The 18639-nt window shown below is 42.5% G+C and overlaps 1 protein-coding gene across 17 annotated transcripts in view; it reads left to right on the top strand.

The window, feature by feature from the left end:
* ppfibp2b (PPFIA binding protein 2b) overlaps positions 1-18639 on the top strand; it is a 130590-nt gene that overhangs the window by 86171 nt on the left and 25780 nt on the right. For 16 of the 17 annotated variants that reach the window (XM_054777129.1, XM_054777124.1, XM_054777118.1 and 13 more), the window contains 10 exons: positions 453-545; positions 3751-3856; positions 4031-4060; positions 5136-5197; positions 5266-5341; positions 5433-5515; positions 7150-7217; positions 8360-8419; positions 8497-8557; positions 9362-9521. In XM_054777129.1, the coding sequence (XP_054633104.1) occupies positions 453-545; positions 3751-3856; positions 4031-4060; positions 5136-5197; positions 5266-5341; positions 5433-5515; positions 7150-7217; positions 8360-8419; positions 8497-8557; positions 9362-9521 (799 nt within the window). The remainder of the gene's footprint in view (positions 1-452; positions 546-3750; positions 3857-4030; positions 4061-5135; positions 5198-5265; positions 5342-5432; positions 5516-7149; positions 7218-8359; positions 8420-8496; positions 8558-9361; positions 9522-18639) is intronic. The other variant, XM_054777119.1, reaches the window with a different exon arrangement.

Raw genomic sequence — 18639 nt, 5'->3', positions numbered from 1 at the left:
TACAGGGCTTTAATAATGTTAAAACCCATATTTAGAAGGTTGTGAACACGTTTTCTATGCCTTATGTCTTATTTTCTTTTATTATGTTTGCTATATTGGGTAATAAGTGTGTAAAGGTAACTGTATTTGATGTCCAGAGGGCTCGAATAATGTGAAAATGAGTATTTAGAAGGTCGTTAACAAGTTTTCTATGTCTTATATTTTGCTTGTTTTCAGAATAAAATCATGTAGAAAAAATAAGTTCACACAATTAAAATTCAGTTACACAAATTGTGTGTCTAAAAAAAGCTTTCGTATTAAAGAAACCAATGAAAAGTGTTTGCATTCATCTTGGCATTTGGTGCCAGGATGAACCCTTATGATTCTTCCAGGTTTTCTTTCAGGCCATTTAGCCAAGATTATGATTTCAAACGTGAGCGGTTGCTGTGCTTTGCTTTGTGTTACTGCCACAGGATTTGTTCGAAGAGGTGAAGCAATTGAAGAACAAAGTGGAAGAGCTGGAGGTGCAGAAGGGACAGTATGAGAAGCAACTTGGAGCCACCAAGGTACACTTGGGATACTTACACCATGGTACACACCTTCAATACTACCGTTCTGGTAGTGGTAGTATACTTATTGTATGACATAAGATGTCATCAGGAAAAAACATTGATTCAAATGAGTTTTATGTTGTAGTAGTTCAACGTACGTTATTGACATTTTCTGTGTGAGACAGTATGAAAATAATATTTTGGCATAGAATAATTTTTGACTAATTAGTGATGGCGTTCAGATTGTTTCTCAGTGTTTAGGGTTTATTCTGCAGTTTTCAAGTAGTACAATGTGAGGAAATAATACAAATAAAAAATATTGTTTTCTTCAAAATGTAAGTATAATAAAATAATACAAATTAAAAAGATTGGTTTGCCAGTTTTAAAATTAAATCTAAATATAAAATTAAAACCTAAATATATTATTAGAAAATATAACAAATAAAAAAGATTGGTGTTCCAGTCTTCAAAATTAAATCCTCAATATAATAAAAATAAAAATAATTGCTTTTCCAGTCTTCAAAATTTAATTCTAAAGGTAATAAAATCGTACAAATAATAATTTCATGTTTTAAAAATTTAAATCCGTCGATTTTCTTCGCTAATCTCGTCACTGGGAATCGGAATGGACTGCAAGAATACCAGAAGATTGCAGACGCCCACTAAACCAGATTGCACTACGAGACCGTAAACCAGATTGTAGACCCGCACAAAACCAGAATACGCTGCAAGATGAATATGAATATGAATATTTTTCACTTATATTTCACCCCAATTTAAGAAAGCTATTATTGGCACTCCACTGTTAAATATCTTTGCCCAAACAATATGACATCCTTCTTCAGTCCATGATGTGTCAGCAGCACATCATCATTGAAAGCACATGGAAATGCCCATCACATATTGACCGCAGTTTGACTACACTGTAAGTCGGATCAGGAGTGTAGGTTGCATCAGTCAAAAAATGCATCATGAAAAGGGAGAACACATATAAATCGCATTTATGATTTTTAGTCTCATGAGCAAGCAGGTTCACCAAACTCCCAATCACCCGGCGCATCATGTAGTTGTCACAAGGCTAGAGCGCAGTCTGGTGGCTGCCAGTAGCAATAGTCTCTCTCAGTCAATATGAATTAACATTTAAAAATGTGTAAAATTATATATCTATATATATATTTACTAGCGATTTAAATCTCGCAAAGAGTGACTCTCGACATCCTACACCTTGGACGCTACACTAGCGCTGATAATGCTCTTTGCATCCATTCTAGTCTTCAGTCATTCTAAGCTACGGAGCGTGTGTAACAATCTTTTTGCTGGCAGCCCGGGACTGTCAAGCAGTTGCTAGTCTTGCGATACCGGTGCATGTTTCTACAATCTATTCATCTAAGGCACAAGTGTCAAACTCAACGCCCGGGGGCCGGATTTGGCCCGCCATATCATTTTATGTGGCCCGTGAAAGCCTTGGAATAATGCATGTCAAAATGACACTTATTTTAATATTATTTTAAAAAAATATTTCTATATACATTGTAATTTTAGTTATTAATATTGATTTTGTCTACTTTTTAAAGCAATATTTTTCATTATTTTGCTTTTATAGTATTGTAAATTTATATTTATATTATTTTTATATGTACTCTATGCTGTATGCTGTAATTTAATTTTGTTTTTACTTAATATAAATATATTTAAATAAGTAAAAATTGTAATATATACAAAATATTTTTACAAAAAAATAAAACATTTAATATTTAAAACATATTTTTACAATAATTTAATAAACATTTTCCATTTACAATAAATACAATAATAAAGTACAAACAAAATTAACATTACGAACAAACACAACATATATATATTTTTTTTTTATCAAAAAGACAATCTTTCTTGCTAAATGTATTTGTTGTCAATATTGACAGAAAACCTTATATTTTTTGGTTGTCAAATCCAATTTAAAATGACTATTTTTTTATTACTTATTAATGAAAAATGTATGTAATAATTAATGAACGAATTTCTAAAATAGAATTATAAAAAGTGGCCCTCTGAGGATAACCATAATTGCGACGTGGCCCACGGTGAAAATGAGTTTGACGCCCCTGATCTAAGGAGTTATGGCTGAATCTTATCCATCCAGGAGGCTGACACCCATGCAATCGCGTCTCTCGCTTGTCAAACCGGATATCCGGTCGCATCGGTTTACCCTTCGCAACACTAATATTTACATATATTGACGTATGAATTGCATGTTGGCTAACTATTTAGCTTCCTATGTAGTAGGGAGTAGTGTGACTAACAGCTGTTTTCCAATAACGGATAACTTACTTCATGACTACTTCAAACAACAGTGAAATGTGTTGCGGTTACTATGTATTGATATCTGAATCAGCGACGGTCCTACCAGCGGCTTCTACTCCCTGGTGGTTCTACCAGACGGTCCTACTCGCCTAGTACCTGATGGTCCTACCAGTTGGTTCTACCAGCTGCTGCTAGTACCTGATGGTCCTAGCAGTGGCTGTTGCTACCTGACCATCCTACCAAACGGTCCTACCAGCAGCTGCTAGTAAAGGATGGTTCTACCAGCAGCTACTAGTACCTGATGGTCTTACCAAAAGGTCCTACCAGCGGCTGCTAATAAAGAACGGACCTACCAGCGGCTGCTACTAAAGGACAGCTCTACCAGCGGCTGCTCATACCTGATGGTCGTCCCAACTGGAGCTGCTAGTACCTGACAGTCTTACCAGCAACTGCTTGTAAAGGGCGGTACTACCACCGGCTGCTAGTAAAGGACAGTCCTACCAGATGGTCCTACTAGTGACTGCTGCTACCTAACAGTCCTTCCTGCGGCTGCTAGTAAAGGACGGTTCGGACAGTTCTACCAATGGCTGCAAGTACTTGACGGACCTAGTAATGGACGGTCCTACCAGACAGTCCTACCAGCAGCTGCTAGTACCTGACGGCCCTACCAGTGACTGCTAGTAATATACGGTCCTACCAGACAGTCCTACCAGCAGCTGCACAATAGCGACTGGCGCCACATCCAAATAAATGATAGAGATATCAGTCCACAGTAACCACAACACATTTGCTGTTGTTTGAAGCAGTCGTGAATGAATTTACCCGTTACTGGAAAACAGTAACGCCGTTAGTAACGCTACTCCCAACGCTGCTCATCACGCACAACAAATGTGGTATAAAATGATTCCTATTTCCACAGGCTCAAATGTCAGAAATGCAACACATGCTGGCCTCCAAAGATGCTGAGATTGAACGCCTGCAGACACAACTTGTGTCCAGCTCGGCCAATGACAACGCAGAGAGAGGTAAGTGCTGACGTCATCACAATGACACTTGACACTCTGTGTGTGTGTGTGTGTGTGTGTGTGTGTGTGTGTGTGTGTGTGTGTGTGTGTGTGTGTGTCAACGTGAATGTGTGTGAGGATGTGAACTTCTTTGACTTATTCTTCTTGGCTGTTTGCTGCCCCCTGCTGGAAAAGAAGTGTATATCAAACAGCTGATGAACAAATGTAAGGCACAGCTTTTTATTATACATCATCTCTTTGACATTCACAATCATTTTGCTTTCTGTAATTATGCACACATTCATCATCCTTCTTTTATCATTGTATTCTATGAATAAATATGGTGAAATCTTGGTTTTCGTTCGTAATCCCTTCAAAAAAGTCTGACTAAATCTGAACCGTACAAATACCCATAAATATTTTCTAATAGGAAATCATGAAAACCCAATTCATCTCTTTCAGACACCCAAAGATAAGAACAAAAAATGGAGAATAATGGTAGTTTTACAGGCAGAAATAAATGCTAAATAAATCTAAATGACCCCTAGTGAAAACTCTTGTTGGTGAAGACGGTGATGAGGGTACACCATCCTTGGACTTTGCGATGGGTTCCTGAATTCTGTCGTATTTTTCACCTTTTTTATCAGATTGCTAACTTTCTTTGGCCCCATGGCAGGTTATTTAGCACTCACACTCCAGAAAAATTCACAGAATAATATGCAGGCAAATAGACTCGTTTGTTATGGGCAATGTTTGGCTGCACGATAACCAAGATGGTGTACGAAAACCGGGGCATTTTTTTTTGCCGAAAACGGAATCAGGTGACGTGCGTATGCATCCATCAGTCATATAGCCTGCGTGTTGCCTTGTGATGTGTGGTGTTTGCATCCAGCAGTTTTTAGAACTCAACGGACATATCACTCCTTTCTAAAGGTACTCGTAGTTTTCAGAACTTAACAGGCGTTTTGCTTCTTTCTAAAGGTACTCGTAGTTTTCAGAACTCTGTGGACGTGTGGCTCTTTTCTAAAGAACTTGTAGTTTTCTGAAGTCGACAGATGTGTTGCTTCTTTCTACTGCACTTATCCTTTCCAGGATCAAGTAACATTTGAACCTTGGTGAGCTAGCTAAAGTTTTGCACAGGTACATCTGCTTGGCTTTTTGGAGAAGAACACGCACGCTCACTTTGAAACATTCCTGTCAGCATGCATTTGTTTTGCTGATTTTGTGGTATTAGCATGCCTGTCATGTCCGCTGTCAGATGCTCTGAGTGAAGCTGACGTGTGCGTGCTCTCGTTCCTAGACCAGGAATACCAGCGATTGAAGGTGGGCATGGAGTCTCTTTTAGCTTCCAATGATGAGAAGGTAATGAAAGCTATTTGGACATTTGAAGCGTGACGGGAGATGACTGACAATGTGCTCGGCGTGATCAGACTCGTCGCATTGAGGAGCTGACACACCTGCTCGGCCAGTACAGGAAGATGAGTGAGCTGGTGGCACTCACACGTGGTAAGAATTGTATCCATCTGTTTGTGCTTTGTCGAGCAATACGCAGAAAACGTTACTCTATCATCTCACCATCCAATGCCCTGCCCACCAGGAAGTAGTGAAGAGGAGCTGAGTGCCAGTTTAAAAGTCAGAGCCATCAAACACAAAACACACCCTGATGTCTTCAGGTTTGAGGTAAGACGACAACATGCGGTGGAAAAAAAGCTTCCACGCTCAATGGATAAGACGGTTAGCTAGACATGGGGGTGCATGGTTCAGGTGGCAGAGTGGTGGTCTCTCAACCTAAAGGTTGCTGGTTCCATCCTCAGTCGTCCTGTGACCCAGTCCAGTATCTCTGGGCAAGATACTCAACCCCCACTTGGTCCTGATGCCGAGTCATCGTGAGGCGTCAAAGCACTTTGACTACTTTCAAGGTAGAAGTAGGTGCTTAGCGTTTATACTGTTTCAGGGGTGTAATGGTACACTAAAATGTAATTTCGGTTCAGTTTCTTAAAGTGCTCGGTTCGGTTAACTTTTGGTACAAAAAAAAATGCAAACAGAACTTTTTTTAACTGGTATGTCAAAAAAAATTTGACTCAAGTTTTTTTAAAATAGAAAAATAATAATAAAATAAACGGTTGTATTAAAAGAATTATTTAAACATTGCGGCGAAATGAAATGGACAGTTGCAGCTAAATAGCCCTGTTGCGCGTGTGATAGTTCGTTGACATCACTTTCAGCTTTTTCATAAAGTGCTGGTATAACTTTCTGGCTAAAGTGAGGACGTGATGGTATTTCATAGCGAGGTTCAATAAGTTTAATCGTACACAGTCATGGAAAAAAATGATTAGACCACCCTTGTTTCTTCAGTTTATTGATCCATTTCAATGGCTGGTACAACTCAAGGTACATTTGTTTGGACAAATATGATGACGATAACAAATATAGCTAATAAGATTTGAATTTAGAGCTGATATCTAGCAACTTTTACACTTCTCTCCATAATAAGCAACATGAGTGCCAAAAAATTTTACTCTTATGAGCTATTTTGTCTGTCATTGTTATATTTGTCCAAACAAAGGTACCTTTAGTTGTATCAGACATTAAAATGAACAAGAAACTGAAGAAACAAGGGTGGTCTAATCATTTTTCCATGATTCAAGATTCAAGATTCAAGATCAAGCCAGCGCTCTCAACAACTGAATATTGTTATAATCTGGTGGCTATAAAAACTCCAATACCATGTGTTACTGCTTTGGCCCGGTCAGAGTTGCTTGCTAGAGGTTGTTTATATGCTGAAGTTATGAGTGTTTGCACTAAGCTGTTTTTCTTTCTTGTAGATGGAACATCCACTGCCGGATGATGCCGCTTTAAGTGCGCTAACATGTTAGACGCGTTTCCTGCAGCATACCCGACATCCGTGGAACAATGTCGACACACAACTTTGGATTTATCCACTTGCCTTTGTCCATCCCTAATTTTAATCAGGAAACCAAAGTGTTCCCAAACGGGAGACCGTAGTGAGATTAGAGGGTCTTCCAGTTCAGGCTTCTCGCTTGCATTTGCCATGATGCCATATATCGCTCCTGCAAGTTACTAGCATTGTCCCTCCTCAATCAGTAGTGTTGCCTAGGACTTTAGTTCCGCATGAAGCGCTTAGATCACTCTAGTAATATATTTAATGAAAAAAATAGCATAAAATATAACTGAAACGGTATGCGAGTGGATCGAACTGAACATGCAGAACCGAAACGGTTCAATATATCCATGTGAACCATTACACCCCTAGTTTATATGCAGTCAGTAGGGACACATTGTTTTGTTTTTAGACGTCTTCCAGAGGATCTTCTCCACTTACGTTGTCTTCATCGCCTTGCCAGAGAGACCTGGAATCATGGTATCGTAAAAACACACATCTGACATTCTACCCCACCTCAAATGGTACAGTCAAACCTGTGTTAGCGGCCACCTGTATAGAGCGGCCACCTGCCTATACCGACCACTGAAAAATCCCCCGCAGCAAATTTACATGTTATAGACCCTGTGTATAGCAGTCACCTGTCCAACGCAGCCAGCGGCCACCCATTTTCTCTCCCTTGGTCAATATCTGACCGCATATAGCGGCCAAAATACCAACTCAAGTAGAAGCTTCATGCACGAAAAAGTTTCGTTTTTTAATCAATGAAGCCGTCGTGTGTAGACTTTAATTACTGAGTCCTAGCTCAGTCACAATCATTCACAAGATCCACACAAACTGTCAGTTGTTCCACATAAAAAGCCGTCTTCTTTGGAGCTTGTTGCAGACAGTGACACCGTTTATTTCCTGGTGTGAGACAATGTGCACAATGTGTGTCAATACTGTAATGCCGCTTGTTGTGGGGAAGGAGAGACTCACGTCGCCGATGCACTTTAATGGCTTTATTAACAGTGGAGAACACTGCAGGACTTTACATCCACGCCAACATAAACACACTTCCCAACTCTCTCCAAACTCACAGCTAGCACTGAGCCTAGCTCTCCTGCTCGGGACGCCCACCGTCACTTCCCGTCACTTCCTGATGAACTAAAGCTGTAATGACACTCTGCCGTATAAAAAGTAAAATATTAAAAACAAGCGTAAGACATTACTAGCACAGCTTTGTTCTGTGTGTGGTGTAGAATAACAAACCTAGTTGTTCTTTACAACTTTTATCCGCAGTCCCACAGTGCCCTCTACTGGTCAACATGTATAATTATATGTATCTGCAAACACAACAAGCTTCTAATCACAGACATGTTAATATGTGCACGCACAAATTCAAAATTGCCGCCAACCTGTCTATAACGACCACCTGCCTATAGCGGCCACTTTTGCCGTTTCGCTTTAGTGGCCGCTATAGACAGGTTTGACTGTACTTCTCACAACTCAACAGCTGTATCGCTTCTTTCTAAGTGGTACTTGTAGTCTTCCAAACAACAGACATTTCGCTTCTTTCTGCTGGTACTCACAGTTTTCACAACGCAACGGACGTATCGCTGGTTTCTAACTGGTACTTGTAGTTTTCAGAACTCGAGATCACTCCTTTTTCCTGGAGACAGCATCCTGTTGGATGGATCATGGTGAGTGCGTTTCTTTCACAGCAGATACTCGAAAGAAAGGTTGTTTTTCCGTCATCACAAGCTTGTTTGCTCCGCAGGCATCAGCGCAGGTTGCAGTCCAGCAGTCTGGAGGAGTTGCACAGCAGATCCTTACAGAAGGTTCAACCACTCGTCTTCATGTTCTTTTCACGTCGTCCGACCCATCAGCCTCATTTTATCTTCTCATTTTTAACATGCTGTAGCCTGTAGACATCCCACCAGATGACAGGGAATCAGACGTAGGGGGAGAGGTACTGGTCCAGTGCATGGCATACAATAACACAATAACAACATTTCCTTATGAGCAACGAGAAAATGCTGTGCTCATCTATAAACTTCATTGGGGCGATGATTAGGTCGCTAATTTGAATGTATTATGATTATGAATAATGCATATGCTGCAGTCACATACTCCATACGTTCATGGTGGTCCGTAACCGTCACCAACTCTAACCTTAGGACGTTTTTTTAATTCATGATATCTTCTCAAAAAGGCTAATCCATGAAACAAAGATGTCACAAACAAAATGTCATAAAACGAAACACTGTCACACAAAACATCATTACAGGAAATGTCTTAACATGAATTGTCACACAAAACATCATAAAATAAACACTGTCTCACCAAACAACGTCACACAAACTGCTAACACAGGAAGCGTAACGTAGGCATTGTAACATGAAACGTCATGAAATGAAATGTCCTCAACCGTAACATTGTCACAGAAAATGACGCCACAGGAAACATTGTCACATTGTCATTGTTGATAAGTCTCTTTCATTATGATACAGTATAAAATCTTTGATAATGTGGCAGTCACACACATGTGAACTCATCCGTGAAAATGAGTGCTATAATCATGCTCATCATCGTCTCATTTCACAGCATTCTGAAACTCCCGAAAACCTCTTTGTCTTGCTCAGAATCCCCACGTGGAGCTGAGCAAGTACCAGACTCTGCCAGGGAAGCTGAGGCAGAAAGGTGAGCAAAGGCCGGTCCTGAATGGCGACAGAGAAGAGGAAGAGGAAGAAGACGTATCTCCTGTGAGGGTTGTCTACAGCCACGACCGCGGCTACACCTTGAGTGAGTTCCACAGGCTCGCTCCTCCCCCCTCCAAACCCTCCTGCTAGCTTGACAGTGACCTTCTCTGATTTTGGAGCAACATTTGAAATCAAAGTGACTTTTGTAATCATTAGATCAGATTCAGCGCCAGAACCCTCCTCGTCTCTCTTCAGTTGCCATTGTTCACCCACTCGCGACAAAGGATGCTAACAAGCTAAATGCAATGTTTCAGGCCCGCATATGTCTCACACACTTCTTAAACACATTTCAAGTTTAGAATGTTTAGCTGATGACCAATAATGAATGACAATGTTAGATGATGGATAGAACACATGGAATCAGAATCACCGTCCAGCCTTTAGCCCGGTCGTCACGCTTGCGCTACAACCGCACTTCCGTATGTCGTGTTCTGTTCACCAACAAGCTAAACCACGAGGAAGAAGAACACAAGCTCATCAACTGCACCCTTTCTGATATGAACATAAATATGTCATCGGCTTTATTCATTTTACCTTGATAATAGCACTAATATTGGCCAATAATATTATTTCTAATTAATTGTAAATCAATATTAATATTGCTAATCAATATTCATATTTTTAATATTAACATGATTTGTATTTAATATTAAAACAATATTGTTTTACAGTGGTCTAGTGGTTAGCACGTTGGCCAACACAGTAACAGCTTGGATATCGGGAAGACCTGGGTTGGATTCTCCCCTGGGCATTTCTGTGTGGAGTTTGCATGTTCTCCCCGTGTGTGTGTGGGGGTTTTCGCCGGGTACTCCGGTTTCCTCCCACATTCCAAAAACATGCATGTTAGGTTAATTGGCGACTCTAAATTGTCAATAGGTATGAATGTGAGTGTGAATGGTTGTTTGTCTATATGTGCCCTGCCATTGGCTGGCCACCAGTCCAGGGTATACCCCGCCTGTCGCCCGAAGTCAGCTGGGATAGGCTCCAGCATGCCCCCGCGACCCTAATGAGGAAGAAGCGGTATAGAAAATGGATGGATGGATGGATTGTTTTTATTTTAATATTATTGTTAATATTAATATTTGTAGTATGAATATTAATTATTTGGCGATTATGAAATAATAATATATGAAAGAATAATAATGAATATAATGAAAGAAATAATAATGAAAGAAAGGAATAATATATTTTATTTTTTTTTATATATTTATATTATATCATAAAATGTCACTGAACCTCCACTGAAAATCCAACAGCATTAAAATACACTGCTCAAAATAATTAGAGGAACACTTCAAAAACACATCAGATCTAAACTGGGGGAAAAATGATGTTGAATATGTTTCCTGATAATAATTGGGTGATGTATTAGTAACAAAATGATGCCACATCATTTGATAGAAATGAAAATGATCACCCTATAGAGGGGGGAAATCAAAGACACCCCAAAAATGAAAGTTAAAAAATGGTGCAGCACACTGGTCCATTTAGCTAAAATGTCATTGTAGCAACTCAAAATGATTCTCAGTAGTTTGTGTGGCCCCCACGTGCTTGTACGCATGCCTGACAACGTGGGGGCATGCTCCTAATGAGACTACGGATGGTGTCCTGGGCGGTCTCCTCCCAGATCTGGACCAGGGCATCAATGAGCTCCTGGACAGTCTGAGGAGCAACCTGGTGGCGCCGGATGGACCTAAACATAATGTCCCAGAGGTGTTCTACTGGGTTTAGGTCAGGTGAACGTGGGGGCCAGTCAATGGTATCAATTCCTTCATCCTCCAGGAACTACCTGCATACACTAGCCACATGAGGTCGGGCATTGTCATGGACCAGGAGGAACCCAGGTCCCACTGCACCAGCGTAGGTTCTGACAATGTGTCCAAGGATTTCATCCCGATACCTAATAGCAGTCAGGGTGCCGTTATCTAACCTGTAGAGGTCTGTGCGTCCTTCCAGGGATATGCCTCCCCAGACCATCACTGACCCACCACCAAAGCGGTCATGCTGAATGATGTTGCAGGCAGCATAACGTTCTCCACGGCATCTTCAGACCCTTTCACGTCTGTCGCATGTGCTCAGGTTGAACTTGCTCTCATCAGGGAAGAGCACAGGGCACCAGTGGTGTAGTTGCCAATTCTGGTGGTCTATGGCAAATGCTAATGGAGCTCTACGGTGCTGGGCAGTGAGCACAGGGCCCACTACAGGACGTCGGGCCCTCAGGCCACCCTCATGGAGCCTGTTTCTGATTGTTTGGTCAGAAACATTCACACCAGTGGCCTGCTGGAGGTCATTTTGTAGGGCTCTGGCAGTGCTCATCCTGTTCCTCCTTGCACAAAGGAGCAGATACCGATCCTGCTGAGGGTTGAAGGACCTTCTACGGCCCTGTCCAGCTCTCCTGGAGTAACTACCTGTCTCCTGGAATCTCCTCCATGCATCCAGGTACCGCAGCGATGCCCTGGTCCAGATCTGGGAGGAGATCCCCCAGGACACCATCCGTAGTCTCATTAGGAGCATGCCCCCACGTTGTCAGGCATGCGTACAAGCACGTGGGGGCCACACAAACTACTGAGAATCATTTTGAGTTGCTACAATGACATTTTAGCAAAATGGACCAGTGTGTGCATCATTTTTTCACTTTCATTTTTGGGGTGTCTTTGATTTCCCCCCTCTATAGGGTGATCATTTTCATTTCAAGATTCAAGAGAGTTTTATTGTCATGTGCATAGTAAAACAGCAGTTATACCATGCAATGAAAATCTTATTCTGTTCATTCTCCCAAGAAAAGAAAGAAAACACAAGACAGAATAAGAACATAAGAAACATAAACACATAAACATATACAGTATACCAATAAATTAAGAAACAACAACAGAAGAGACATTAATACAAGTAAATAATACAAATAAATAAATAAATAAAGTGCTATGAGTGTGTGCGTGTGTTGCGTGCGGCGTGTGCGAGTGCTTCGTTGAGAAGCCTGATGGCCTGTGGGTAAAAGCTGTTTGCCAGCCTTGTGGTCCTGGACTTCAGACTCCTGTAGCGTCGGCCTGACGGTAGGAGCGTGAATAATGAGTGTTGTGGATGTGTGCTGTCCTTGATGAGGTTGTGTGTTCTTCGTAGGACTCTAGTTTTATAAATGTCTTGCAGTGAGGGGAGGGCTGCCCCAACAATGTTCTGTGAGGTCTTGATCACCCGCTGGAGTGCCTTCCTATCACGTGTTGTACAGTTACCGCACCAAATAGTGATGGAGGCTGTAAGGACACTTTCGATAGTGCATCTGTAGCAACTCAGGATTGTGGTGGGCATGCCAAATTTCCTCAGTCTTCTCAGGAAGTACAGTCTCCTTTGGGACTTCTTCAGAATTTGTTGGGTGTTGTGAGACCAGGTGAGGTCCTCCGTGAGAAAGGGCTGTGTGGATGGCAGTGTTGACTGCATCATCCGTGGACCGGTTCTGGCGATATGCAAACTGTAGAGGGTCCACAGTTGCCGCCGGGATGCTCTTTTTGATGTGGGTCATGACTATTCTTTCAAAGCACTTCATAACAATAGGAGTGAGTGCTATAGGGCGATAGTCATTCAAGCAGGTCACGTTGCTCTTCTTGGGTACCGGCACTATGGTGGTGGACTTAAAGCAGGTCGGTACAGATGCTTGTGCAAGCGACAGGTTAAATATGTCACCAAGCACATCAGCCAGCTCTGATGAGCAAACCCAAAGTGCACGTCCTGAGATGTTGTCTGGCCCTGCTGCTTTTCGTGGGTTTGTTTTGTTTAGAACCCTGCGCACATCAGCTGATGTCACCATGAGAGGTGAGTCCTGTGTGCTCCCCAGGTTCAGCCACCCTCTCTGCTCGTCAGGAGTTTGGGTGTCAAAGCGGGCATAGAACTCGTTCAGCTCATCTGGAAGTGTGGTTTGGTTGGACGTGGCTACGCTACTCTGCTGTCGATAGTCTGTGATGTGCTGGAGCCCCGCCCACATGCGCCGAGGGTCTGAGGTGGAATAGTAGCCATCCAGCTTCTGTCTGTACTGTCTTTTGGCCTCCCGTATGGACCTTCTCAGGTAATATCTGGCCTTTTTGTAGTCATCAGCAGTGCCCATGACAAATGCAGTCGAATGAGCACGTAGCTTAGCCCTTACATCACAGTTCATCCACTGTTTTTGGTTAGGGTATTTTCTGTAATACTTGGTGGTGGTAACAGTCTCTATGCATGTGCTAATGTAGCCAGTAACAGCAGAAGCATATTCATCCAAATCAACAGTACAATCTTCCCTCCCCGCTGCAGTTTTAAACACATCCCAGTTTGTGCAGCCAAAGCAGTCCTGAAGTACTTGATCAGTTTCTTCATTCCACACTTTAACTGCTGTACGTACAGGGGGAGCTTTTTTAAGAAGTTGTCTGTATGTTGGATAAAGGAATATAGAGATGTGGTCAGCCTTTCCAAAGTGGGGTCTATCAAATGATGTGGCATCATTTTGTTACTAATACATCACCCACTTATCAGGAAAGATATTCAAGATCATTTTTCCCCCAGTTTAGATCTGATGTGTTTTCCAAGTGTTCCTAAACATTTTTTGAGCAGTGTAATATAATATGCCTGCATGCCAATTAACATTAATATTTTTTTAACTCATTCATTCTTTTTCATTAATATTAATAATTAGTTGACTATCTGCTGGGGTGGTTATAAAAATAATGAAAGGATAGAATATTATATGCATGCATCATATAATATTATATGTGCTCATTAATATTAATATCAATATTCTTTTTCACGAATATGAATTAGTTGGCCACCTGCGCGGGGGGTGTTATAAAAATGATGAAAGCAAAGATGATATTGTATTGTGTCACGTTTGGCGTACGCCAAAATTAAAGTGTGAATCCCAAGGCAGAGGAACACAGGCAAAAATGAAGAACAAAAGGTATTTAATACAAACAAAGGATGTCCACGAGGGGAAAAGTACAACATAAATTAGAAAAATCCACAGCAGGTACAAAAACAGTAAACGCTGACAGGAAAATAACTGACTCTAATGCAGGGGTCACCAACACAGTGCCCGTGGGCACCAGGTAGCCCCCCACGACCACATGAGGCGCCCGCAGGACTGATTTTCATTCAGGTTTTCAGTTAATAATGTGAGAACACTAGAAAGAAATGTATTCTGAAACATGAAATATGAGTTGTGGATACCAGCATTTTGTGAATGTTTTCGTAAAACAAGCATATTTTATTTGTTTGGGTTGAAATAAGGTATGAAAATCATTTCTACAAAAATGAGTAGCTCGTGGCCATTTTCATTTTCTAAAAGTAGCTCTCACAAGAAAAACGTTGGTGACCCCTGATCTAACGTAACAAAAAACACTGTAGGCAAACCTGGGCAGGAAGCTAATAACAATAATAGCACGTAGCTGATAGCAGGACTATATACAACTCACGGCAAGAATAAACAGGACCAGAAAGCAGGGAAAAAAACAGGGTGAAGCAGGAAGTATAATCTGGCAACGAGGTATTGCTGCTGTCTTGCTTAAGAAGGTCCCTGAAGTAATTGTCTGCAGGGGTGCTCAGGAGTCTCCGCCTCCGCCTGCCGGAGTGCACTGCGGACAGGTGGCAGCAGAGCGACAGGGAGAGCGTGACAGTATCCCCCCTCCTATAAGACGCCCCCTGACGGTATACCTGGTTTATTAGGATGGAGACGTTGGAAGTTGCGGATGAGTGATGAATCGAGGATACAGGAGCGGAAAACCCAGGAACATTCCTCAGGACCATAACCTTCAACCCCTCCTTTGGGAGTCCAAAATGGCCTTCACTGTGTAAGCTGGCTGACCATCAACCATACGCGGCGGAGATGGCGGCTCAGCCGGTGGGCACAGCTGGCTGGAGGATACGGGCTTGAGGCAGAAGACATGAAAAACTGGGTGTACCTTGAGTGATGGTGGCAGTCTTAGCCTGACAGAGGAGAGGCTGATGACAGAGTCAATAGGATATATTCCCACAAATCTAGGAGCGAGTTTCCTGCTCATTCCAGCCAATGGTAAATCTCTGGAAGACAGCCATACTTCCTGGCCGGCACGGTAGACGGGTGCCAGGATCCTGTGGCGGTCTGCCAAGCGTTGGTTGCGCACCGCCGTCCGGGTAAGAGCAGCAACAGTCTCTCGCAAGATTCTCCGGGACCGGCGAAGGTGAGCTTGTATGGACAGCACTGACACTTCCACCTCCTGTGATGGAAAATGCGGGGGGTGGTAACCATAGCCGACCTTTAAAGGGGACATACCTGTGGCCGAGCTGATGAGGGTGTTGTCGGCGTACTCCACCAGGGGAGGTGGATGGAACAGGACGATGGATGCCGGTGACAGACGCAGCGTAGCGCCGCTTCAAGGTCCTGATTGGCCCTCTCTGTCTGGCCGTTGGTCTGTGGATGATGACCCAACGACAAGCTGACTGATGCCCCAAGCGTCCGACAGAAGCTTCTCCATACCCGGGAAACGAATTGGGGTCCTCTGTCTGAGACAATGTCACATGGGATGCCATGAATGCGGAAAATATGTCTCACCAGTAGGCGTGCCGTCTCCAAGGATGATGCAGTCTTGAAAGTGCGATGAAATGGACAATCTTGGAGAAGCGGTCCACTATGTTGAGGATGACCGTGTTGCCCCAGGACGAAGGTAATCCGGTAACAAAGTCGAGGGCGATGTGGGACCAAGGACGGGAAGGGATGGGCAGTGGTTGTAGCAGACCAGCAGGGCTTGTTCCTGGCACAGACAGAGCAGGCCGCCATGAACTGCTTAACATCCGCCGCCATAGAGGTCCACCAAAATCTCTGCGCCACCTACAACTGTGTACGTCTCACCCCTGGATGACAGGCCACCTTGGAGGAGTGACCCCACTGTTGCACTTCAGGTCTCAATTCCTCTGGAACAAACAGCCTCCCTGGAGGGCAGCCCTCTGGCAACTCCATCCCCTCAGCCACCTCCGACACCCTCTTCTCCACCTCCCACTGGACGGCACCGAACACCCGGGCCACAGATCTAATAGTCTCTGGAGCCGTCTCCTCCTCCGTGGCACCGAAGATCCTGGATAGTGCGCTGGGTTGGGTATTGTGTGAATAGGGTCTGTAAGTGATGGAAAAGTGTAATCGGGTGACAGGTAGTGACCAGCGGGCCTGTCGAGCATTGAGTCTCTGAGCAGTCCTGATGTAGGCAAGGTTTTTGTGGTCAGTGACGACCACGAAGGGCAGGGCTGCACCCTCTAGCCAATGTCGCCACTCCCACAGCGCGAGAACGATGGCCCCCAGCTCCCTACGCCCACGTCATAATTACCCTCCACTTGCGTGAGGCGACGCGAGAACAATGCGCATGGGTGAAGCCTCTGGTCGACCGGGGATCGCAGAGACAGCACGGCTCCCACTCCCGTATCCGAGGCGTTGACCTCTACGAAAAATTGCAAGGCAGGGTCAGGATGAATCAACACAGGTGCGGATGTGAACAAGCATTTGAGCATATTGAAAGCTGCCTAGGCCTCTGGGGTCCATACAAAAGGTACCTTGAGGGATGTAAGCTTGGTCAGAGGTCCTGCTTTGCTGCTAAAATTGCGAATAAATCACCTATCGAAATTAGCGAACCCCAGGGACCTCTGCAGATGCTTTCTTGATTTAGGAGTTGGCCACTCAACCACAGCTTGGATCTTGGCGGGATCGGCACGCAGTTGACCTCCACAATGTACCCAAGAAAAGGCACGGAGATAGCGTGGATCACATTTTTCTGCCTTGATGTATAATTTATTCTCCAGTAGTCCCTGGAGAACTATCTGCACATGATGGGTATGATCCTGCTGGTTCCTAGAAAAAATGAGAACATCGCCAAGGTAGACAAAACAGAACTGGTTTATCATATCTCTAAGGACATCGTTTTGGAAAACCGCCGATGCGTTAGAAAGACCAAACGGCATCACTAAATATTCGAAATGTCCAAGTGGGGTATTGAACACAGTCTTCCACTCGTCTCCTTCCTATATACGCATCAGATGATAGGAATTGCAGAAGTCAAGTTTAGTAAACGCCCGTGCAGAGTGTAGGGCGGAAAAGGCTAAGTCCATGAGTGGGAGAAAATAACTATTGCGGACAGTTTGGTTTGGTTTGGTTTGGTTTAGTTTATTTGAACATGAAGGTTACAATGGAATACATCTCATGAATCATTTTTTTCACAGTTCTACATGTCCAAAAGGAGTAGGAAGAAGCAAAGCTTATTTAATCCTACCCCCCTTCCAATCTACATCTTGTACAGTACATGTTGTTCACTTCCTGCATTCCATGTCATGTTTTCAGTGATAGTCAGGATAATACATAATAGATAACGGTAAGATAGCCCTCCCCCCAAAAAAAGGAAAAATATTTTATATATATATATATACATATACATTAATAATAATAATAATGATGACAATACTAAATAAATAAATAAAAAAAGAACAAAGTTTTTTCTTTTTTTTAACAAAACAAAGAAAAATAATAAAAAAAATAATAATAAAAATTAAAAAAAATAAAATAACAAACCTGACGGAACAATCAGGACTCTTCTGCCTTGTATTTAGCAAACATCAACTGCTTGTATTGTTTTTTGAATTTGCTCATCTCTGTACATTGTTTGAGTTCTTTACTCAATCCGTTCCATAATTTAATTCCACACACGGAAATGCTGTGGGTTTTCAGCGTTGTTCTCGCATATAAATGTTTTAGGTTTAATTTTCCTCTAAGATCATATTTCTCCTCTCTGATTGAGAAATACTTTATTAGGTTTTTGGGTAAGATTCAAGAGATTCAAGATTCAAGAGAGTTTTATTGTCATGTGCATGGTAAAACAGCAGTTATACCATGCAATGAAAATCTTATTCTGTTCATTCTCCCAAGAAAAGAAAGAAAACACAAGAAAGAATAAGAACATAAGAAACATAAACACATAAACATATATACCAATAAATTAAGCAACAACAACAGAAGAGACATTGATACAAGCAAATAATACAAATAAATAAATAAATAAATAAAGTGCTATGAGTGTGTGCGTGTGTTGCGTGCGGCGTGTGCGAGTGCTTCGTTGAGAAGCCTGATGGCCTGTGGGTAAAAGCTGTTTGCCAGCCTTGTGGTCCTGGACTTCAAACTCCTGTAG

This window comes from Dunckerocampus dactyliophorus, chromosome 5 (assembly GCF_027744805.1).
Source record: "Dunckerocampus dactyliophorus isolate RoL2022-P2 chromosome 5, RoL_Ddac_1.1, whole genome shotgun sequence".
In the NCBI taxonomy this organism is placed as follows: domain Eukaryota; kingdom Metazoa; phylum Chordata; class Actinopteri; order Syngnathiformes; family Syngnathidae; genus Dunckerocampus; species Dunckerocampus dactyliophorus.
This window is presented reverse-complemented; position numbering and strand designations above follow the sequence as displayed.